Source organism: Leopardus geoffroyi, chromosome B3 (assembly GCF_018350155.1).
Source record: "Leopardus geoffroyi isolate Oge1 chromosome B3, O.geoffroyi_Oge1_pat1.0, whole genome shotgun sequence".
In the NCBI taxonomy this organism is placed as follows: Eukaryota; Metazoa; Chordata; class Mammalia; order Carnivora; family Felidae; genus Leopardus; species Leopardus geoffroyi.
The window spans coordinates 73,515,517-73,541,341 of NC_059337.1; the positions used below are offsets into that span (position 1 = coordinate 73,515,517).

At 41.7% G+C, this 25,825-nt stretch overlaps 2 protein-coding genes across 2 annotated transcripts; both read left to right on the top strand.

The window, feature by feature from the left end:
* The first annotated feature begins 4,748 nt into the window (after positions 1–4,748).
* On the top strand, positions 4,749–6,509 carry LOC123582248 (olfactory receptor 49-like). The gene has a single exon (XM_045448494.1). The coding sequence runs from the start codon at positions 4,860–4,862 to the stop codon at positions 5,835–5,837; it is 978 nt and encodes a 325-aa protein (XP_045304450.1). The 5' UTR covers positions 4,749–4,859; the 3' UTR covers positions 5,838–6,509.
* Positions 6,510–16,282: 9,773 nt separating this feature from the next.
* Positions 16,283–17,289, top strand: LOC123582249 (olfactory receptor 49). The gene has a single exon (XM_045448495.1). It carries the CDS (start codon positions 16,284–16,286, stop codon positions 17,211–17,213), a length of 930 nt encoding a protein of 309 aa, XP_045304451.1. The 5' UTR covers position 16,283; the 3' UTR covers positions 17,214–17,289.
* The last annotated feature ends 8,536 nt before the right edge of the window (positions 17,290–25,825 follow it).

Genomic DNA, 25,825 nt, shown 5'->3' on the forward strand with positions numbered 1-25,825 from the left:
ATATGAAAGACCCACAGCTGATATCATCCTCAACAGGGAAAACCTGAGCACTTTCCCCCTTAGATCAGGAACATGACAGGGATGTCCACTCTCACCACTGTTGTTCAATATAGTGTTGGAAGTCCTAGCCTCAGCAATCAGACAACAAAAAGAAATAAAAGGCGTACAAATATGCAAGGAAGAAGTCAAACTTTCACTCTTCGCAGACTACATGATAATCTATGTGGAAAATCCAAAAGACTCCACCAAAAGTGTGCTAGAACTGACCCATGAATTCAGCAAAGTTGCAGGATATAAAACCAACATACAGAAATCGGTTGCATTTCTATACACCAATATGAAGCAGCACAAAGAGAAATCCAGGAATCGATCCTATTTACACTTGCATCGAAAACCATAAGATACTTTGGAATAAACCTAACGAAAGAGATAAAAGATCTGTATGCTGAAAACTATAGAAAGCTTCTGAAAGATCTGGAGAAGACACAAATGGAAAACATTCCGTGCTCATGAATTGAAAAAATACACAAAAATAAATTTGAAATGGATGAAAGACCTAAATGTAAGACAGGAAACCATCAAAATCCTAGAGAAGAAAACAAGTAGCAACCTCTTTGGCTTCGGCCACCGCAACTTCTTACGAGACATTTTTCTGGAGGCAAGTGAAACAAAAGCAAGCATGAACTACTGGGACTTCATCAAGATAAAAACCTTCTGCACAGCAAAGGAAACAACCCACAAAACTAAAAGTCACCCAACGCAATGGAAGAAGATCTTTGCAAACGACATTTTGGATAAAGGGTTAGTATCCAAAATCTATAAAGAACTTATCAAACTCAAAACCCAAAAAACAAATAATCCAGTGAAGAAAGGGGCAGAAGACATGAATAGACACTTTTCCAAAGAAGACATCCGGATTCCTAACAGACACATGAAAAGATACTCAACATCACATCATCAGGGAAATACAGATCAAAACCACAGTGAGATACTACCTCATCCCTGTCAGAATGGATCAAATTAACTCATGAAACAACAGATGTTGGCAAGGATGCAGACAAAGGGGAACGCTTTAGCTCTGTTGGTAGGATTGCAAACTGGTGCACCCACTGAGGAAAACAGTATGGAGGTTCCTCAAAAAATAAAAAAGAGAACTACCCTATTACCCAGAAATTGCACTACTAGGAAATTATCCAAAGGACACAAGAGTGGTGATTCAAAGGGGCACATGTACCCCAATGTTTGTAGCAGCACTGTCTCAAATAGCCAAATTATGGAAAGCCCGAAAGTCCATTGCATGATGGACTAGAGTGTATTATGTTAAGCAAAATAAGTCAGTCAGAGAAAGACAAATACATGATTTCATGCATATGTGGAATTAAGGAAACAAACAGTTGGGGGTGCCTGGGGGCTCAGTCAGTTAAGAGTTTGACTCTTGATTTAGGTTCAGGTCATAATCTCACAGTTTGTGAGATTGAACCCTGATTGGTGCCTGCTTAGGATTCTCTCACCTCTTTCTGCTCCTTCCTCGCTCATGTGTGCGAGTGCACGCTCTCTCTCTCTCTCTCACTCTCTCTCTCCCTCACACACACAAACACACAAACACACACACACACACACACACACACACACACAATAAATAAATAAATAAGTAAATAAATAAATAAACTTAAAAATTTTTTTGAACAAAAAACCCAGCAAGCAAACAGATAAGAAACAAAACATGAACATACAGGAAAGGAGGGGGGAGGAAATAAGATAAAAACAGAAAGGGAGGCAAACCATGAGAGACTCTTAAATATAGAAAACAAACGGGATTGCTGGAGGGGAGTTGGGGGAGAGGATGGGCTAAATGGGTGGTGGGCATGAATGAGGGCACGTGTTGGGGTGAGCACTGGGTGTTAGATGTAAGTGATGAATCACTAAATTCTATCCTACCTATTCTATTCTATCCTATGAGTTCTCCTTCAGAACACTAGTCACAATAGTAATTATTAGTGTGATTGCTTAATGTCTTTGGTCCCCACAAGACTCTGCCTATACTTCGCTGGTGTGTAGACCAGTACTTGCCACACAATAAGCACTCAACAAATATTTGTTGAGTGTTTTCATAATTGCCCTTCTTTGTTATCATTAAACTTCATTAGGAGTTTTGAGTTTCTCAGCCAGAACAAAGGAAACTCTCAATCTCAAAGTTGAAGAAAGTTAGAGGTAAGGGACCTCCTCAGGTCCCTATTACCACGGATGGTAATGAATCTCAGGGGAAGCACAGCTCCATCCTACAAGAGAAGAGGGAGACACTCTAGACCGGCTAAGTTTGAGCTGTGTACCCGGTATATCTCTGAGTTCCATGGAGACCAAACAGAACCTCAGGCAGCCCAGGCCCGATGCCAGCTCCACAGAGACAAGGAGTCTGCCACTAATAGGTTACCCCAGAATCCTCTATGGGCACCATGCCCCTGGAAGGGCATGTACCATTCTGCCTAGAAACCTCTTGAGCCCAATTGAAGATGAGTCATATGAGTCTCAACATTGATGTCTGTCTCTGCCTTAGTTTAGGAGAGATGGGTGAATAATTGATTATGTTTCTACATCCATTTCCCCAAGAAAGTGTTCCAGCAGAGATGCTATGATGGGGCAGAAGCAACAGAAACTTCCTGAAAAACTGGTGACCCTAGAAGTTCTGGGGAACGCCCAGAGATGAGCTATCTGGGGATGTTGGTGACCAAGGAGTCACGGAGCATTTCTTAAGGAAGACTGGTTGTTGGAAACATGGAGGTTTGGGACACGTGCGGTACAAAGAGGACAGGGCCCGCCTATGTCCATGACCTTCCGACCATGTTACAGCTCTGGAGCTTCCTTCATTTTGAATCCCTGGTGGATCCCCCAAGAAACATAGTCCTTGGGCAACATTGCAGAGCCAGGAGCTTCCTCTGAAAACCAGGAGTCTCCATCATCACAACTGCCTTGAAGACAATAGAACACCTCACCTGGCAGCTAGTGAGGTAACCTGCATGGGTGCAATTTTTGGAATGGGGGAAGGGGAATCCGACTGCTCTAGACACCCTGCCCAGAAACCTGTCACGTGTTTAAGGTGCCACAGGCAGGCTACCGCCCAGCTGACCTCTTTGATTCTTTTCATCATTCTCACTATCCTGACCCAGGTCCAGCTCATGAGTCCCAGAATCTCTAAAGCTTTTGTTTACCATTTTCATGGACAGCCATTGGTTTCCCCTTTGTCTCTCCTGAAACGTTCTGCCCAACTCTTAACACAAATGGGCTGATGGTGCTGGTTCCTCTTATGAGTTTGAACTTGTTATTTCATAAGCAAACATTACAATAATTAAAAGAGGAAAGAAAAAATCACCCACAATCCTCCCATCCTGATCGGCAATCATGTTCCTTTTCCCAGGTTCTCATCCAGTCCTTCTCCATGAAAATACATATGTCACATAGCTATAATGTCGTATGTTATCACTTTTCTGATGCAATCTGATCACATTGGGTCCTGCTCCTGTCTTGGATGGAGTCACCTCCTCCCTACAGAAGCTCACCTCAACCTGTCATTTCTATGAAGAGCAGCCAATGACAAGCTTGTGTAGTTCTGTATCCAGATCTCTAAGGACAATATTAAGTAATGTAAAACAGAGAAGTGACAATCACTTAAAACAAAGATATATACTCTCCAAATTTGAAATTGACTGACAAACAATCTTGAATATCACTGTTAATTGTTACGATTCTTTGTTATCATTATTAGGATATTATCCCAAAAAATTAAGCATGATGCCTCATCTGCAAATGTATGCTCTCTCCCACACTATGTATCAGTTTCATAGCACATGCATCCCTTGAAAAGTATCAGCCAAATAACAGATTAACAAAATGTTTATAATAACGTGACACTAATATGTCAGAAGGAAAGAGGTACAAAATACATAATCTATGAGCATGGTATGTAAAGCAATAAACACTGTTATTAAACACTAAGAATGGAAAAAATACAATAGAAGTAAATCAAAATCTGAATGAAAATGTCTCTATGGGGCTACATGTGAAATTTTTGCTCCATTTCCTATGGATTTTCTATGTTTCCTAAGCTTTCCATAATGAGCTGATAATATCTTTGTATTTTTTAAACAGTTTGTTTCAGTACATATTGCCCAAGTCACGGTATCTTTTCTCCAATTTTACTCTGATATCCTCTTATTATCGTCCCACTAGAGTTTCAGTCACAAAGGAGGAAATGAACATACCTAACACTATGTGAGTGCTTGCTCTGTGGCTAGCCTTGTGCTGAGTGTTGGAAATGCATTATTTATTTAAGTTGTGGGAGAACTTTTTACAAAGGTGCTCTTACTGTTCCCACCAAGGAAACAGTTTTGGTTAGGTAGATAACGGTCCCAGACTTGTTGGTGAATGATGGAGCTCAGGTGCAACCACCATCTCTAATTTAAATGCTTTCTGTAACAAGCTATAGGGTAAGTATTCCACCATTGCTTTCTATCAAGGTCTGTGATACATCGGGTACAGGATTTGCAGTGGCATACATTTTAATACACTTGAGAGATTCCCTGTAGTTGGATGAATGTGAGAAAGAATGAAAGGAGTTTAATATGGAGTTTCCTAATAGAAACAGAGAAATGGGAAAACTTTTCCCAAGGACTCCCCCAAAATTGATTTACGTTAGGTCAAAGTATGTGTGACTTGATGCTAACTGCATGAGATCTGGACAACCAGCCTGAGGAGGGAGACAAAGGGACTCAGAGATCAAAGAATTAAAGGATTCCTTCAGCTCTGAATCCCTCTTTCCTTTCGGTTCCAAGTGTCCTTGGGTCGCCAGAACATCCCTCCTCCTGATGCTGCACACCTCTGATTGGCCACCCTCAGCAGAGGTCAGAGGAGCCATGAGGAACCACACCACTGTCACCGAGTTTGTCCTGCTGGGACTCTCAGATGCCTGTGAGTTGCAGATGCTCATCTTCCTGGGGCTGCTCCTGACCTACCTCCTCACTCTGCTGGGGAATCTCCTCATCGTGGGCATCACCCTCGTGGACAGGCGCCTCCACACCCCCATGTACTACTTCCTCCGCAACTTTGCTGTCCTGGAGATCTGGTTCACCTCGGTCATCTTCCCCAAGATGCTGACCAACATCCTGACTGGATACAAGACCATCTCTCTCCCAGGCTGTTTCCTACAAAGTTTCCTCTATTTCTTCCTGGGCACCACAGAGTTCTTCCTTTTGGCAGTGATGTCCTTTGACAGGTATGTGGCCATATGTAACCCCTTGCGTTATGCAACCATCATGAGCAAAAGGGTCTGTATAGAGCTGGTTCTTTGTTCATGGATGGCAGGATTCCTTCTCATTGTCTTTCCAAGTTCCATCATACTTCAGCAGCCATTTTGTGGCCCCAATGTCATTAACCATTTCTTTTGTGACAACTTTCCACTCCTGGAACTCATATGTGCAGATACGAGTCTGATAGAGCTTCTGGGTTTTATTGTGGCCAACCTCAGTTTGCTGGGCACTCTGTCCGTGACGGCCACCTGCTATGGCCACATCCTCCACACCATCCTGCGCATCCCCTCGGCCAAGGAGAGGCAGAAAGCCTTCTCAACCTGCTCCTCCCACATCATTGTTGTGTCTCTCTTCTATGGCAGCTGCATCTTCATGTACATCCGGTCAGGCAAGGGAAATGAAGGGGAGGACAGGAACAAGGTGGTGGCCTTGCTCAACACCGTGGTGACCCCGATGCTCAATCCCTTCATCTACACCCTGCGGAACAAGCAGGTGAAGCAGGTGTTTAAGGAGCAGGTAAACAAGCTCTTCTTATAAACCTGTGGAATTAAGAGGCTGAAACTAATATTCCCAGGAAGGCTAACACGATTCAGGCCCCTGCCAGAAATGGAGACTTTCCCACTTAGAAAATTCTCTGCTGCCATGCTTCTGGGGTGCCAGTCACTATGCAACTCAGCGTAAACTCATAAGCTCTCTAGATCCCCAAAGCATTTTTATTAATTATCAGATTTGAATTATTCTCTTCATTCCATCTGTGTCTGCCTGGCTTCCCAACAGAATACAAAGAGCTCTTTGGGAGCAGGTCCCAGCTCTGTAATTCACCACAAGCCTCAAGCACCAACCCATTGTCATTGACCATATAAATACTCAATAAGTACTTGCACCCTAACTGGTTCTTTGGGGTCTGTTGCTCCAACACCCTCAGAGGAGAGGGTGCTAACAGTTCTCTGTTAGCACTGCCCTCATTTCACACTTGTGCTCCTCTCACAGTAATACATCAGCAAGAACTCAACAGAGGACTAAGCCCAATTGCTTATTATTTTGTATACAAGATATTTATGCTTTTTTAATTAAAATTGATAGAAAATCCTCATTTCTATCGATAACAGCTCTTCTACCTACTGGTTGGTTACTTCTCTGGGCCTCAGTCTTCCTGTCTCTTGTGCATTGCTGGTGGGAACAGAAAATGATGCAGCCACTGTGGAAAACTCTAGGGCACTTTCTCAAAAATAAACATAGATTTCCTATATAATCCAGCCTGGGTATATACCTAGAAGGACCAAAAGCAGGGACTCAAAGAGATATTTGTATTTCACGTTTATAGCAGCATTATTCACACTAACCACAAATACGGGGACAACTCAAATGTCTGCTGATGAATAAAAGGATCAACAAAATGTGCTATAAACATACAATGGGGTATTATTCTGCCTTGAACAGGAAGGAAATTGTGACACATGCTGCAAAATGGATGAATCTTGAAGACATTCTGCTAAGTGAAAGAAGCCAGACACAAAAGTACAAATATTGGATGATGCCATTTATGTGAGGTATCTAGAGTAGTCAGAATCATGGAGACAGAAAGTAGACTGGTGGGAACCAGGGGCTAGAGGTGGGGGTGGGAATGACGTATTGTTTAACGGACGTAGAGTTTTGGTTTCAGATGATGAAAAGGGTCTGAGAGGGGTAGTGCTGATGATTGCACAGCGCTGTGAATGCTGCTGAGCCGTACACTTTAAAATGGTCAAAATGGTCAATTTTATGTTCCATGTATTCTACCACAGTAAGAAAAATAGAGATTCCAGATCGAGCAAAACTATTTTATCTTTGACTCTCCCTCTTTCTCTTATATCAGACAGCCAATCCATTGGCAAATTCTGTAGATTATGCCTTCAAAATATACACAGCACCCCACCACTTCTAACCACCACCACCACTACTGTCTTTGTCCGTATCACCTTCCGTTTCCTCTAGGTTCTCCATCCCCTACTTGCCACCACCCCCCTGTCCCATATCCCTGGAAGAGGGCAGGGGTGGAAAACACAGGCAAGGGGGAGGTGGGCATACAGAGTTAAGGCAGATGAAGCCAACAGCACACACCTTTTCCCTCTGAAGATTTCCCACCTGAAAGAGGCCTTAAGTGGAGCAAGGAGTACCTTTTCACTTTCGGTCATGTTCAGAATTTTAACAGTTACATAGAATTGGGCAACGTAATAACCCGATTCTTTGGACTTATAGCAAATGGAGAACTTCTAAAATAATATGAGTGGCCAGAAAATTCATCATACATATCCTGAATCCCATCCACTGGTCAAGGGAAAGAGAACTGTAGGAAGAATTGTTTGAATGGGTATGTAGGAAGGGGGGTAGATGGAAAATGCATATTACTAATAGGGGGTTATTATTCATAATATACAAAGACAAACCACCCAATAGATAAAAAGCAAAGGATATGCATAGATACTTCACAGAAAAGCAAACACAAAGAACCAATAAATAAGGCAAGATGGTCAACCATAGTAATAGGACAATTCAAATTAAAATAATAATCCTTTTGATGATTGACATATTTCTCACTTTTAAAGGTAATAATGGAGCTGGAGTATATTATGCTAAGCCATGTAAGTCAGTCAGAGAAAGACAGATACCATATGATTTCAGTCATATATGGAATTTAAAGGAAAAAAAAACAGATGAACACGTGGGAAGGTAAAAAAAAAAAAAAAGAGAAAGAGAGGAAAACAAACCATAGGACACTCTTAACAAAAGAGAACAAACTGAAGGTTGATGGAGGGAGGTGGGCGGAGGACTGGGGTAAATGGCTGATGGGTATTAAGAAGGGCAGTTGTTATGGTGAGCACTGGTTGTTACACATAAGTGATGAATCACTAAATTCTACTCCTGAAGCCAAAAAAAAATTAAAAAGTAGTAATGGTGTTATATTTACATTTTAAAGAGTACTATGGCTTTAATATTTACTGAAACGTACAGATGAAATGACATGATGTCTGGGATTTGTTTCACAATAATATGGGAAAGGGGAAACTGGGGGTGTGTGTAGGTGAAACAAGAATGGACATGACTTAGTTTTTGTCAAAGTTAGGTAATGATTATATGGAGGTTCATTATATAACCTCTCTACTTTTGTATATGTTTGAAATTTAATAAAAAGTTAAAAAGATAACAGAAATACTTCAAACAAGAGGTAACTTGAGGGGCGCCTGGGTGGCGCAGTCGGTTAAGTGTCCGACTTCAGCCAGGTCACGATCTCGCGGTCCGTGAGTTCGAGCCCCGCGTCGGGCTCTGGGCTGGTGGCTCAGAGCCTGGAGCCTGTTTCCGATTCTGTGTCTCCCTCTCTCTCTTCCCCTCCCCCGTTCATGCTCTGTCTCTCTCTGTCCCAAAAATAAATAAACGTTGAAAAAAAAAATTAAAAAAAAAAAAAGAGGTAACTTGAGTAGTATACATGGCAATGCAACAAGAAAAAATATGTAAGAGATGTTGCACAGGCAGAACCTGCTAGGGCTTGGGTACTAAAGAGGAAAAACGATCACAGGAAAAAACAGAATTAAAGGAGAGCCCCGGATATTGAGTCTAGGTAATCCAAAAGATGTTATCACAGAAACAAAGCAGTAAGGAGAAAAGCTGGCTTAGGAGGTTCAGAGTTGGTCCTGTCTTAGGCAACTGTATTGTGGACACAGCAAACTTGGGATAAGCATGTTGACTAGGACAAGGACTCTTTTTTTTTTTTTTTTTTTTTTTCATGTTAGATTGTTGGTTGGTTGGTTGGTCGGTTTTTTGAAATAGAGAGCACCAGTCGGGGAGGGGCAGAGACAGAAGGGGACACAAGATCTGAAGCAGGCGGGGCTCGAACTCATGAACTAACCAACTAACAAACTGTGAGATCATGGTCTGAGCTGAAGTTGGGCACTCAACCGACCAAGCCACCCAGGCACCCCATGAGACAAGGAACTCTTCGTAACAGTTTCCGGTGGCAATGGAATTGTCTACTTGTCTATTTCTCATTCTCATTGTTTAGTTTATAGCACAAAAGCTATCCAAAAAGCAAAATTGTCATAGAGCTGAGAAGAAATTGTGATGTTAGTATTTGTAAGCCCGTCACTAACCACTTGGACGATGAAATCTCTATATTCAAATCCAGAGTAACAAATACTACTCTCTAAGACTTTATATGATAATCATTAATGAGTAAACTAAGCTCAAGATTTAGAGTATAAAGAAAGTTCAAAGTAGCTATCATCAGCAGAGAGCTTAAGACCAAAGGCACAGGAAGTAGGATATCTGTACTCAGCTCATCGTGCATTGAGTACCCCACTATGACACCTCAAAAATAAAAGCTAGAATCCTGAAGAGAACAGTATTCATTATCCATTGTTGTGTAACATACTATCCAAAAACTTAGCACCTTAAAACAACAAGCCTTTATTAGCTCACAGTTTCTGAGGTAGGAATCAGGACATGACTCAACTGGTGCCTCTGGCTCAGGATCTCTCACAAGGCTATAACCAAGGTATAAGCTAAAATGACAGCCCTCTCAAGGCTCCATCTGGGAGAAGATCTGTTTCCAAGTCCCCTCATGTGGCTGCTGACAGGCCTCAAGTCCTTGCTGGCTGTTGTCTAGAGACATCAATTCCTTGACACAGGGGCTTCTCTGCAAGGCGGTTCAAAACAAGGCAGCTGGCTGCCCTCCAGAACAATCAAGAGACCAAGAGAGGGCATAGAAGACGGAAACCACAGAATCTTTGGAACATTCTCAGAAGTGACATCTTATCTCTTTTCCTGTGTTCTATTCATTAGGAGCTGGTCACCAGTTCCAGCCACACACAAGGGGAGAGGATTACACAGGGACATGAATACGATAGGGTGCAGACCCTGGGGCCATCTCAGAGGCTGCCTATCACAAGAAGTATGTAAGACCAATCTGTGACACCAAGTAAATATGCTATCTGATGTCCCACTGAATGTCACAAACTTCTCTAACAACACAGAGTCCGCATTACTGTCGCTATTCTGGTAGCTAGGAGCAAACATAATCTCTATGGAATCTCCAAGAGGCTACAATGCAATCCACCTGTATAATAATCACCTAGACAGAATACTCCATCTTGGGCTCCTATAGAGCAGGGACCATGTCATCTTCATTGTTGGGTTCCCCATGGCACCTAACACAAGGTGAGTGTTCAATGAATCTTTGACTGAATGGAATTTAAGGTAACAAAGCAATGGCTAAAAGAAGACAAGGCAGGCAAAATGGAGACGGCAGAATCCCAGTGTGACAACTCTTAAGTGGTCTCAGTGGTGGTTCTCTTTTGACAAAACCTGTCCTTTCCTCATTTGACCCTTCCCTCCAAGTTCTGGGACAATCCTGGCTGCAGGCAGGGAGATTTGGGAAAGATTCAGGCCAGCTCTGTGGGACACAGCCTCAGCCTCACTTCCTGGTAGTCCACATTCACCCTGGTGCTCCTTTTATAGTGACTAAACTTTTGCCCTGTTTCTGAAACAAAGGCTCTTGTGCCCAGTCCTGGGAATTGGATCCTGGCCTTCTATTCAGTGCCCCAATCCTGATCCTGAGAACATGCCTATTCTTCCATCCATTGAGGACGTGTTTTTTCTACTTAGTTTCTGCCAGTCTGTTCCCCAACCTCTCCAGGAACTATATTCACACTCCTCAACTACCAGCTAGCCAAAAATGTTTGCCACCTGCAGACAGACTTCCCAGATATCTACTGGCTGCAGTCGATTCGAACCACCAACCACTCCCTTCCTCAAGGATCCCCTTTCTGTGCTCTGCCTCCGCCTGCCTCGCCAGGCCTGGTCATTTCCAAGGTTTTATACCCTGGCCACACTTCCTTTTCTCATACCCTCAATCCACATTTGCCTGCACCTATTTTTTCTCCTACTCTATTGACTCTTCATCAAAAGTGATGACAATTTTCCTATGTGATTTTCCCCCCACACCCTGCAATAAATCCCCTGATCCACTTTCCTGTTCCTCTTGCCTGTTCCAATTTCTTCTTCCTACTATCTGCCAGAGTGATGCCTTTTTAAACTTTTTTTAATGTTTATTTAGTAATGAAAGACAGAGAGAGACAGAGCACAAGCAGGAGAGGGGCACACACACAGAATCAGAAACAGGCTCCAGGATCTAAGCTGTCAGCACAGAGCCCGACACGGGGCTCAAACCCCTGAACCTCGAGTTCATGACCTGAGCCAAAGTTGGACGCTTAACCAACTCAGCCACCCAGGCATCCTGAATGATGCCTTTTTAATTTTTTTTTAATTTTTTAACGTTTATTTATTTTTGAGACAGAGAGAGACAGAGCATGAAGGGGAGGGTCAGAGAGAGGGAGACACAGAATCTGAAACAGGCTCCAGGCTCTGAGCTGTCAGCACAGAGCCTGACGTGGGGCTCGAACTCACAAACCGTGAGATCATGACCTGAGGCCGCTTAACCGACTGAGCCACCCAGGTGCCCAGAATGATGTCTTTTTAAAACATAAACAAGATCGTGTCCCTTCTCTGCTGAAAACCTTCCAATAGCTTCCAGTTGCACTTGGAATGCACCATCCTCCTTACCACACGAGGCTCTCAAGGCTCTGGAAATCTGGAACCCAGCACAACTCTCCAGCCAAATCTCAAATCACTATCATTGTCTTCGTGACTCACTGGCCTTCTTTCTGTGCTTCAAAAACACCACCCCTTTGCCAAATCATGGTCTTGAAATACCATCTTGTCTTTGCCTGGAAATGTCCCAGCCAGTCACCTGGATAACTCCAAGCTCTGCCTTCCAGTGTGGGCTGCACTCATACTTCCTTAGGCTTGCCTTTCCTGGACATCCATCTAAGACAGGTCTCACTCCTTTTCTTTCCTCCAACACCCACCTCTATGCCTTCATAGCCCTTCTACTGTCTTGTTAGTACATATTTACATATGTTCCTCCTCTGAATTTTAGTGTGAGAAAAAGACTAGTTTTCCAGTTTGGAGGAGAATAAATCAGGTTGTTTTTCTTTCAGATGGCAGGCCCTTTACACAGAAACAAAGATGCACAAAGTAAGGATAAAACCTTGGGCACAAAGTAAGGATAAAACCTTGGGATCTTGAGAGTGCCCTCTCAAGATCCAGTGAAGAAAAGGGAGAATCTTTATCATGTAGGAGAGTCAATGTTTTAATTTCTCACCATGCCTCGCAGGTGCCCACTGATGGATGATCACCATTCAAAAGCTACAGGACTCAGAAATCCAGGCCCTTTCTGGTCTGAGTAGAGAAGGAATAAAATTTCTATAAGCATATCCCAGCAGGTATAACAAGGGTAGGCCATGTTCACTCTTTACCCTCGCCTGTCCAACTACTGGGGCCTCCTTGTTATCGGTCACTGGTGTAGTCATAACTCCTACCAAAAGTAAGGTGACTACAAAAGCAGTTTATAGGACATAATGAGGTGTTAGAGAGTGGGTCGCCAACCCTAGTCATCTTACCACATCAAGAATAGCCAGATTCCCAGAGAGAGAAACCCTAATCAAATTAACTTCATTCAGTCATTTGAAACAGATAACTGAAAGCCAGTCACTCATTTGGCTTTTCGAACACATCATTGGCTCCTAAAATCATACTACTTACTGCAGTCAATTTATCTCAGCCAGTTTTACCCACTCTAGGCAGTAGTTTGGTGACCAGAGAAAGAAGGTGGGATCACAGAGCAGTTTTCACTTGACTGGGTCAATGACTAAGATGGGGACAGTCCCAAGGCCCTCTTACCAAGATTCTCCCAGTGGAGAGGAAATTCCATGGGGACTGGAGCATGTGTGTTTCATTCACCACTCATAGTCACCTCAGTGCACAGCACAGAGCCTGACACATAGTAGGTGCTCAATATGTGTTGAATGAAGGATTAACTAAATAATTAAAGTGTTTCATCCCCCACATGCCAACTCATCCTACAGGTCTCGGCTTCATAGAACTTCATCAGGAACAGCTTCCCTTGTCCTTCAGCCTAGCTCAGGCTATCTTATGAGCTCTCCTTCAGAACACTAGTCACAATAGCAATTATTTATTAGTGTGATGGCTTAATGTCTTTGGTCCCCACAAGACTCTGCCTATACTTCGCTGGTGTGTAGACCAGTACTTGCCACACAATAAGCACTCAACAAATATTTGTTGAGTGTTTTCATAATTGCCCTTCTTTGTTATCATTAAACTTCATTAGGAGTTTTGAGTTTCTCAGCCAGAACAAAGGAAACTCTCAATCTCAAAGTTGAAGAAAGTTAGAGGTAAGGGACCTCCTCAGGTCCCTATTACCACAGATGGTAATGAATCTCAGGGAAAGCACAGCTCCATCCTACAAGAGAAGAGGGAGACACTCTAGACCGGCTAAGTTTGAGCTGTGTACCCGGTATATCTCTGAGTTCCATGGAGACCAAACAGAACCTCAGGCAGCCCAGGCCCGATGCCAGCTCCACAGAGACAAGGAGTCTGCCACTAATAGGTTATCCCAGAATCCTCTATGGGCACCATGCCCCTGGAAGGGCATGTACCATTCTGCCTAGAAACCTCTTGAGCCCAATTGAAGATGAGTCATATGAGTCTCAACATTGATGTCTGTCTCTGCCTTAGTTTAGGAGAGATGGGTGAATAATTGATTGTTTCTACATCCATTTCCCCAAGAAAGTGTTCCAGCAGAGATGCTATGATGGGGCAGAAGCAACAGAAACTTCCTGAAAAACTGGTGACCCTAGAAGTTCTGGGGAATGCCCAGAGATGAGCTATCTGGGGATGTTGGTGACCAAGGAGTCACGGAGCATTTCTTAAGAAAGACTGGTTGTTGGAAACATGGAGGTTTGGGACACGTGCGGTACAAAGAGGACAGGGCCCGCCTATGTCCATGACCTTCCGACCATGTTACAGCTCTGGAGCTTCCTTCATTTTGAATCCCTGGTGGATCCCCCAAGAAACATAGTCCTTGGGCAACATTGCAGAGCCAGGAGCTTCCTCTGAAAACCAGGAGTCTCCATCATCACAACTGCCTTGAAGACAATAGAACACCTCACCTGGCAGCTAGTGAGGTAACCTGCATGGGTGCAATTTTTGGAATGGGGGAAGGGGAATCCGACTGCTCTAGACACCCTGCCCAGAAACCTGTCACGTGTTTAAGGTGCCACAGGCAGGCTACCGCCCAGCTGACCTCTTTGATTCTTTTCATCATTCTCACTATCCTGACCCAGGTCCAGCTCATGAGTCCCAGAATCTCTAAAGCTTTTGTTTACCATTTTCATGGACAGCCATTGGTTTCCCCTTTGTCTCTCCTGAAACGTTCTGCCCAATTCTTAACACAAATGGGCTGACGGTGCTGGTTCCTCTTATGAGTTTGAACTTGTTATTTCATAAGCAAACATTACAATAATTAAAAGAGGAAAGAAAAAATCACCCACAATCCTCCCATCCTGATTGGCAATCATGTTCCTTTTCCCAGGTTCTCATCCAGTCCTTCTCCATGAAAATACATATGTCACATAGCTATAATGTCGTATGTTATCACTTTTCTGATGCAATCTGATCACATTGGGTCCTGCTCCTGTCTTGGATGGAGTCACCTCCTCCCTACAGAAGCTCACCTCAACCTGTCATTTCTATGAAGAGCAGCCAATGACAAGCTTGTGTAGTTCTGTATCCAGATCTCTAAGGACAATATTAAGTAATGTAAAACAGAGAAGTGACAATCACTTAAAACAAAGATATATACTCTCCAAATTTGAAATTGACTGACAAACAATCTTGAATATCACTGTTAATTGTTACGATTCTTTGTTATCATTATTAGGATATTATCCCAAAAAATTAAGCATGATGCCTCATCTGCAAATGTATGCTCTCTCCCACACTATGTATCAGTTTCATAGCACATGCATCCCTTGAAAAGTATCAGCCAAATAACAGATTAACAAAATGTTTATAATAACGTGACACTAATATGTCAGAAGGAAAGAGGTACAAAATACATAATCTATGAGCATGGTATGTAAAGCAATAAACACTGTTATTAAACACTAAGAATGGAAAAAATACAATAGAAGTAAATCAAAATCTGAATGAAAATGTCTCTATGGGGCTACATGTGAAATTTTTGCTCCATTTCCTATGGATTTTCTATGTTTCCTAAGCTTTCCATAATGAGCTGATAATATCTTTGTATTTTTTAAACAGTTTGTTTCAGTACATATTGCCCAAGTCACGGTATCTTTTCTCCAATTTTACTCTGATATCCTCTTATTATCGTCCCACTAGAGTTTCAGTCACAAAGGAGGAAATGAACATACCTAACACTATGTGAGTGCTTGCTCTGTGGCTAGCCTTGTGCTGAGTGTTGGAAATGCGTTATTTATTTAAGTTGTGGGAGAACTTTTTACAAAGGTGCTCTTACTGTTCCCACCAAGGAAACAGTTTGGGTTAGGTAGATAACGGTCCCAGACTTGTTGGTGAATAATGGAGCTCAGGTGCAACCACCATCTCTAACTTAAATGCTTTCTGTAACAAGCTATAGGGTAAGTATTCCACCAATGCTTTCTATCAAGGTCTGTGATACATCGGGTACAGGATTTGCAGTGGCATACATTTTAATACACTTGAAAGACCCCCTGTAGCAGTTGGATGCATATGAGAAAAGAATGAAAGGAGTTTAATACGGAGTTTCCTAATAGAAACAGAGAAATGGGAAAACTTTTCCCAAGGACTCCCCTAAAATTGATTTACGTTAGGTCAAAGTATGTGTGACTTGATGCTAACTGCATGAGATCTGGACAACCAGCCTGAGGAGGGAGACAAAGGGACTCAGAGATCAAAGAATTAAAGGATTCCTTCAGCTCTGAATCCCTCTTTCCTTTCGGTTCCAAGTGTCCTTGGGTCGCCAGAACATCCCTCCTCCTGATGCTGCACACCTCTGATTGGCCACCCTCAACAGAGGTCAGAGGAGCCATGAGGAACCACACCGCTGTCACCGAATTTGTCCTGCTGGGACTCTCAGATGCCTGTGAGTTGCAGATGCTCATCTTCCTGGGGCTGCTCCTGACCTACCTCCTCACTCTGCTGGGGAATCTCCTCATCGTGGGCATCACCCTTGTGGACAGGCGCCTCCACACCCCCATGTACTACTTCCTCCGCAACTTTGCTGTCCTGGAGATCTGGTTCACCTCGGTCATCTTCCCCAAGATGCTGACCAACATCCTGACTGGATACAAGACCATCTCCCTCCCAGGCTGCTTTCTCCAGCTTTTCCTCTATTTCTTCCTGGGCACCACAGAGTTCTTCCTTCTGGCAGTGATGTCCTTTGACAGGTATGTGGCCATATGTAACCCCTTGCGTTATGCAACCATCATGAGCAGAAGGGTCTGTATACAGCTGGTTCTTTGTTCATGGATGGCAGGATTCCTTCTCATTGTCTTTCCAAGTTCCATCATACTTCAGCAGCCATTTTGTGGCCCCAATGTCATTAACCATTTCTTTTGTGACAACTTTCCACTCCTGGAACTCATATGTGCAGATACGAGTCTGATAGAGCTTCTGGGTTTTATTGTGGCCAACCTCAGTTTGCTGGGCACTCTGTCCGTGACGGCCACCTGCTATGGCCACATCCTCCACACCATCCTGCGCATCCCCTCGGCCAAGGAGAGACAGAAAGCCTTCTCAACCTGCTCCTCCCACATCATTGTTGTGTCTCTCTTCTATGGCAGCTGCATCTTCATGTACATCCGGTCAGGCAAGGGAAATGAAGGGGAGGACAGGAACAAGGTGGTGGCCTTGCTCAATACTGTGGTGACCCCGATGCTCAATCCCTTCATCTACACCCTCAGGAATAAACAAGTGAAGCAGGTGTTTAGCAAGCAATTAAGCAAGCTCCTCTCATAAAGATGAGCTGGGCCTGAATGGGGAAAATTTGTTCCTTGCCTGAACCTCTACAAATGCAGTTCTGTCATGATCTCCATGAACTGTCTCCTTCCTGACAATTTTTAACATGTGCTTTAATCTACGGTGGTTTCTTACATATATTATTGAGTCATGCAATCTTCTCAGAGGGTATTGAAAACTCAGTATACCACTACTATGCTGGTAGGTGTTCATGCTTCTGACGCCATGCTGTATCCAAGTTTGTTAATCTTGCCTCATTTTTACGTTATAACGAAGGATAGAATACCTTCTTCACTAGAATTTTCACAATTGATAAAGATCCTCAACAAGAATATATTAGTAATAAACTTCAGAAGTAAGACATATATGGAAATATTAATGAGGTGGAATATCCAAGAAATATTAAGCTAAAGAAAGTATCAGGTATTAAAACAGTAAGTCAAGAACTGAGAAATAGAACAATGGAGCTGGATAGATAATCTGGAAAGATAATGCAGTATACCTAAGGATCTAGTAGATGATTAAGTACATTTTCTAGTCAGTAGAGAAAAGAAGTTCAAATCAATAAATGATGCCAAGACTATTGGCTATCCAGGTAGAAAAGTTCCTTTCAGAGAGATTAGGACTAGGACTAACTTGGTGGTTTATCTGGGGGCAAGGGAGAAGTTAAAGCAGAAGAACAATTTAAAAATGATATACCCCTGTGGTGCCTGGGTGGCTCAGTTAAGTGGTTAAGCATCTGACTTTGGCTCAGGTCATGATCTTACAGTTCTGTGAGTTTGAGCCCCAGATAGGGTTCTCTTCTGTTAACGTGGAGCCTGCTTCCAATCGTCTGTCTCCTTCTCTCTGTCCTTCCTCCGCTCACATGTGGGCTCTCTCTCTCAAAAATAAATAAATATTAAAAAAAAATTTCAAGGTGATACACATTTTAAGCACTTAGTTGAAATTAAAACTATAAACAAATATGTATTCACTAATCTATAAATATCCTTTTTTATGAGAATGAGTGTGGTGATTGTTGTAATCTCTTTTGTTTAAACCACGTTCATTGGGTATCCTCTAATTTTCAGGATTTGTTTCAGTAATACAAAAATTTCATAGGTGCTTGGGAAACTGAGAGCAGAATTGTAGAGTTTTTGCTTTTTGTTTGTTTGCCAACCTTCACGGTTCTTGCCCACACCTCAGTCAACCAAATTTTTTCATTATCTGGCTTTATGGAATCTGTTGAAAGGAATCAACTTGGTTTTCATAGATAACTTTGTGTTTATGCTCATGTTTCATTGTTTTATCTTTATTTACCTAAAATATGTAATTATAATAACAAGTCCAATTATCAAATTGAGGTTTGTGAACAAACAGCTGATTCTTAGTACAAGCCAACTGGTGGGAACAAAAATAGGCATGGGTACTACGGAAGTCTACTAGCTGCAAAGCCAGTAACTACAAGGCATGCTGTGGACATCAATCATTTTGAGAGGCAGTATAGCACAGAGATTGGAAGCCTACCAAAAGATACCGGAAGTCAACCACCTAGGTTCAGATGTCAGATATCTATTAGCCATTGAAGTTTCAGTAAGCAATACTTCTTTGTATCTCAGTAATATATATAGAAAATAATAATAGTATCTACCTCATAGAACCCTTATAAACACTAATGCATTAAAATATGTTAGAATGCTTAGCACAGGGCTTAGTATGGAAAAAGCACCATGTTAAGTACCAGGTATTATGTTTTACTGAAGGAATGTGTTGAATAAATGAAGGTATAAGAGATCATCTAGTATCTTGAAGAGAAAGTTAAGTTAGATCCTCACCTTGTATCTTAAACTGCAACAAATTCAAAATGAATTAAATAAGTATAAACCTTGAAAACATTAAAAAAAGAAAATTTAGGTAAAAATTGTCTCATTAAAGATGTATAGGGGGCTTCTGGGGGGCTCAGTCAGTTAAGCATCCAACTCTTGATCTCAGCTCAGGTCTTGATCTCATGGTCGTGAGTTCAAGCCCTATACTGGTCTCCACTCTGGGCATGAAGCTTACTTCAAAAAAAAAAAAAAAAAAAAGATATTTAGGGAGTTTTTTTCCTGAAAGAAACATAAAGACAAATTTATGAATTTGGTTATATAAAATTTTAGACTTCTTCAGAATAAAAAACCATAAATTATGACATAGTCATATGTACTTTCTACCTGCCTGGCATCCATTCCTCATTCTTAAAGTTAAAGGACCCTGACTTTTTTCAGGAAAGACCTTTCCCATTCTCAGCCCATGTAGCCAAGATGATGCTGACTTCATCCCCAACCAATCAGACCATGGCCATGGTTATCAGCTCAGGGATGGCTACATTACTAAAATCAGGCCAGTGAGACCAAATGAGTCTCAATTCAGAGATATTTAGGGGAACTGGTGAAAAAGAAACTATGTTGGACTTGAAGCAAGGAGAATATAGGAAAAAAGAGAAGACACAAATTATCAATAAGAAAATAACAAGAGAGTAGACCCCTCTATGGATTCTACAGGCATTAAATGGTAATAAAGGAACATTATGAAAAACTCTATGCCAACTTCATATGACAACTTAAAGAAAATGACACAAAATGGCACAAACTACCAAAGCTCAATCAATATAAAATAGATAACTTAATAGTCCTATATCTTTTAAAGAAATTGCATTTGAAATTTAAACCTCCCCCCCCCCCAAAAAAAAAAAAACAAAGGAAAGTTCAGGCCCAGAGGGCTTCACTGGTTAAGTCTACTAATTATAATACCAATGCTACACAAACTTTTGCAGAAAACAGAAGAGGAATAAACACTTCCCAAATTAACTTATGAAGTCAGCTTTACCTTCATTTAGCATCAAACTGATTTTGGGAGGCGCCTGGGTGGCTCAGACAGTAGCATCTGACTCTTGATTTTGGCTCAGATCATGATCCCAGGGTCATGGGTTCCAGCCCTGTGTCTGGCTCTGTGCTGAGCATGGAGCCTGCTTAGGATTTTCTCTCTCTCTTACTCTGCCCCTCTCCTCCGCTAATGCTCTCTTTCTCTGTCTAAAATAACAAAACAACAACAACAAAAAACAATTTGGTTTGATACCAAAATCAGACAAAGATGTTTAAGAAAAGAAAATTACAAATATCCCTCAGGAATATAAATGAAAAAACCTTTAACAAAACTTTGGCAGATTATTTCCAATAATATATCAAAAAGACAATACATCTTTATCCAAATGAAGGTTATCCTGCAAATATAAGATTGGCTCAAAATCCAAAAATCAATCGTATAATTTACAATATTAACACAATAAAAGGGGAAAAACCACATAATCATCTCATTATATACAGAAAAAACATTTGACAAAATTCAACACTCAGGCATGATTTTTTGTAAGACTCCTAGCAAACTAGAAGAGAATTTCCTCAATCTGATAAAGGGTATTTATGAAAAACCTACAGTAAACATCATGCTAAATGGTGAAAGACTAAATACTTTCTTCCTGAGATTAAGAACAAGGCTTTTACAACTTTTATTCAACACTATACTGGAGGATCCTAGCCAATGCAATTAGTTAAGAAGAAGAAATAAAAGGCATGCTTATTTTTTTATCATTTAAGGATGCTGAATTTTGTCAAATGCTTTTTTTTCCTCCATCTATTGAGATGATCAAACAATTTTTGTACTATAGTTGGTTAATGTGGTATATCACATTTACAGATTTGCAGATGTTGAACCATTTTGGACCCCTGGAATAAATCCCATTTGAGCACAGTGTCTGATCCTTTTAATGTACTGTTAAATTTGGTTTGCTAACTTTTTAAGCTTACTTATCTATTTTTTGAGAGAGAGAGAGAGTGAGACAGGGGCAGAGAGAGAGAGGGAGACAGAGAATCCCAAGCAAGCTCCACACCATCAGCACAGAGTCTGATGCAGGGCTCAAACCCACGAACCGTGAGATCATGACCTGAGCTGAAGTTGGACACTTAACCAGATGAGCCACCCAGGCACCCTGGTTTGCTAACTTTTTTTGAGGATTTTTGTAAATATGTTCATCAGACATAGTGGCCTGTAATTTTTTTTTTCTTGTAGTGTCCTTGTAGTGGCTTTGATATCAGGATCATACTGGCTTTGTAAAATAAGTTTGGTAGTGTTTCCTTTTTCACTTTTTTGGAAGAGTCTGAAAAGGACTGCTATTAATTCTTCTTTAAAAGTTTGGTAGAATTCACCAGAATTCATCTGGTACTAGATTTTTTTGGCTGGGAGGTTTTTGATTGCTGATTTAATCTCCTTCCTGGTAATTGGTCTGTTCAGCTGGGTATAGAGAAAATGTACCTCCACATAATGAAGGTCATTTATGACAAGGTCACAGCTAACATCATAGCCAATAGTGAAAATCTGAAACTTTTTCCTCTAAGATCAGAAACAGGACAATAATGCCCACTCTCACCACTTTTATTCAACATAGTTGAAAGCTCTACTCACCGCAATCAGACAAGAAAAAGAAACAAAAGACATCCGAATTGGTAAAGAAGAAATAAAACTGTCACTATTTGCAGATAACATGATATTAAATACGGAAAGCCCTAAAGACTCCAACAAAAAAACTATTAGAACTAATAAATGAATTCAGTAAAGTTGCATGACACAAAATCAACATATAGAAATCTGTTTTATTTTTATAAACTAATAATGAAATCGCAGAAAGAGAAATTAAGAAAACAATCCCACTTACAGTTGCATCAAAAAAAAGTAAGGTACCAGGGTGCCTGGGTGGCTCAGTTGGTTAAGCATCCAACTCTTGATTTTGGCGCAGGTCATGATCTCAGTTTGTGGATTGAGCCCCATGTCAGGTTCCTCACTGACAGTATGGAACCTGCTTGGGATTCTCTCTCTCCCTCTCTCTCTGCCCCTCCCCTCCTCTCTTTCTCTCAAAATAAATAAATAAACATTAAAAAAAAATGAAGTACCCAAGGAAGAGAAAGACTTATACTCTGAAAACTATAAGACATTGATAAAAGAAATTGAAGGTGACACAAATAAAGAGAAAGATATATTATGTTCATGGATTGGAAGATTTTATATTGTTAAAATGTCTATTTTACCCAAAGTAATCTATAGATTCATTGCAATCCCTATAGAAATGTTGATGGCATTTTTCACAGAACTAGAACAAATAATCCTAAAATTTGTATGGAACCTCAAAAGACCCTGAATAGCCCAAGATATCTTAAGAAAGAACAACAAAGCTAGAGGTATCACAATTGCAGATTTTAACTATAGTGATCAAAACAGTATGGTACTGGCACAAAAATAGACACATAGATCAATAGAACATAATAGCCTAGAAATAAACCCATGCTTACATAGTCAATCTAGGACAAAGGAGGCAAGAATATACAATGGGGAAAAGATAGTATCTTCAATAAATGGTGCTGGGAAAACTGGAAGCTACATGCAAAAGAATGAAATTGGACCACTTTCTTTTACCATACATACAAATAAACTTAAAATGGATTAAAGACCTAAAAGTAAGAACTGAAACCATAAAACTCCCAAAAGAAAATACAGTCAGTATACACTATATTTAGACATACTGCATGTGGTGGAGATAAATCTCTATGCCTCCAACACAAAATTATCTCCCTCCCTTGTCATGAATTGAAGAACTCCCGGAGTTCACAAGTTTTGGAGTTTTGGGGTGTTTTTGGAAACCCAAATAACCAAGAATGGGCTTTTAACGCCCCTAAAAAATTGCCCCAATCACAGAATATACCAACGAAAGTATTAAAAGATGTTTTCCAGGCTTTGCTTTAAGAACAGCCAAGGTAGGGGCAGCTGGGTGGCTCAGTCGGTTGAGCATCATGCCTTGATCCCAGGTTTGTGAGATCAAGCCAGTGTCCAGCTCTGTGTCAGACTCCAAACTGAGTGTGGAGCCTGCTTGGGATTCTCTCTCTCCCTCTCTCTGTCTCTCTCTCTCTCTGCCCCCTCCCCTGCTCATGCATGTATACTCTCTCTATATATATAATAAATTAATTAAAGTTAATTTAATTAATTTTTTAAAAATAAAATAAAAACAGCCAGGGCAAAGCCCTCTCATTCTTTGGAAGCTGACTCTCATGGTTGCACAGGTCATTTAATTTTTAGGGTCAGTACGGGTGCCTGGGTGGCTCAGTCAGTTGGGCATCCGACTTCAGCTCAGGTCTTGATCTCACAGCTCATGAGTTCCAGCCCCGCATCCGGGCTCTGTGCTGACAGCTCGGAGCCTGGAGCCTGCTTCCAATACTGTGTCTCCCTCTCTCTCTGCCTCTCTCCTGCTCGTTCTCTCTCTCTCTCTCTCTCTCTCTCTCTCTCTCTTTCTCTCTCTCAAAAATAAACACTAAAAAAAAAATAATAATTTTTAGGGTCAGTGGACAGAGGGTGGGTCCCAGGCCTCCAAAGGAGGCCTAAGGAAACCAACTCTGTCCATAAACATTTGTCCAAATTCATAGGTGCCAATCCCAATTCTTAAGACTTACTTCAGCTACCAACTGACTTTGACTTCAGATTTACCTGCAAGTAAAGCTTGCTGATAAAGCTTGCTGGCTACTGGCTGAGCATCACTTGTTGGGCTGCCTCTGAACCTGGCCTGAACTCATCCTGACTCCACTTTTCCTGTTGCAAGAACAAGATGATATTGACATCTTGCTTCACCCAGTGCCCAACCTGTACATGGCTAATTTTTATATAGACTGGAGCAGGTCACTTCCCTGTCTAAAACTCATCAGTAGTTCCCTTTTGATCTCAAAACAAACAAACAAACAAACAAACAAAACCCAAATGCCTTACCTTAACCTTCAATGTCTGTCCTTTGGTGATTCCAAGATCATGTGACTTCCCTTTTCTTTTTTTCCTTTCAAGAGTTTATTTTTGGGGTGCCTGGGTGGCTGAGTTTGGAGAGCCTGTGACTCTTGACCTTGGGGTCATGAGTTCAAGCCCCACATTGGGTATAGAGATTACTTAAACAAAAACTTGAAACAAATAAAAAAAAGTTTATTTTTTAAATTTTTTAATGTTTATTTTTTAGACAGAGAGACAGAGCACAAGTGGGGAAGGAGCAGAGAGAGAGGGAGACACAGAATCTTAAGCAGGCTCCAGGCTCCACAAGCTGTCAGCACAGAGCCCAACATAGGGCTCGAACTCACAAACTGTGAGATCATGACCTGAGCCAAAGTCGAACACCCAACCAACTGAGCCACCTAGGCAACCGAATTTTATTTTTAAGTAATCTCTACACCCAACGTGGGGCTCGAACTCACAACCCCGAGATCAAGAGTTCCACATTCCACCAACTGAGCCAGCCAGGTGCCCTTAGATTATAAGATTTTCTTATAATTGATTCCAGGTGCCTGTCTGGCCCAGGTTTGGCTCTTGAGCAGCAGCCCCCACTCTCTCCCCCCCCACTCACCACCCTCCAACCACACTAGCCTCCTTTCTGGTTCTGGGACATGCCAGCTTTCCCCCTACTTGGGGCCTCTGCACATGCTCTTTCCTCTGGAGAGTTACTTTTCCCCCAGCCCTGCTTATAATAAGCTCATTCTTCAAGTCTCAGTTTAAATGCTACTCCCAGGTAAGACTTCTGCCCCATAAATCTTCTTGCCCCATAATTTTCTACCTCAATACCTATTTGTTTCACTGACAGCACTTCAAATTTAAGACGAATCCATATTTGGGGGTCCTGAATGGCTCAATTGGTTAAGCATCAGACTTTGATTTTGGCTCAGGTTGTGATATCATGGTTCTTGAGTTGGGCTCCACGCTGACATCTTAGAGATTGCTTAGGATTCTCTCTCTCCCTCTCTCTCTCTGTCCCTTTCCCCCTCACGCACTTGTGCGCTCTCTCTCTCTCTCTCTCAAAATAAATAAAATAAAATTTAAATTAAAAAAAAAAAAAAAGAACAAACCCTTCCTCTTCCATTTCACTGCAAGCTTCCTGAAGACAAGGACTTGTTTTGAGTCTTGCATATAGTTGGTGCTCAGTAAATGTTTAAGGCATGCTGGAGCATCATGCTACACATCCATTTGTTCATTCAGTTGCTGTCATTTTATCATCCCTCTTGCAGCCTACAGACAGGACAACAAGGTCCCCATGTTTATCCCTAGGGTTATATTCTGTCCAATCATATTATAAAGTTTTAACAACTGAGTGGAATCATTCTTTGCTTGTTCCCCAGAGAACAGACTTGACTTACAATTGTAATTCTGCCTTAGTCACTTGAATAGTCTTGCATGAAGTCTCTGCCAGACCCTCAGTCTGGAAGGCTCTTTCCCTGCCAGGGGACAATCTTCAGGAAGCTGGAGGCAGGAGCCCAAGGAGCACAGAGTGGCTCTTTCCTCCCTCTGATGCTCACTGTTGTCTGACTTGGAGAAAGCCCAGAGAGGAGGGGAAAGAGAATTGGCCATTGAGAAAGCACACTAAGCTGCTGATTCAGGTTCTTTCCCAAAATACATTCCTGAATCTTGACTTGTGAGTAACATCCAGGTGGAATCCTCCCTTTGGGTGAAGTGTCCCTGCCTCCAAAAGGCCATGTGAGAACTTGAGTTCAAAATACCCTGCCAAAGGCACCTACCTGGCTGGCTCA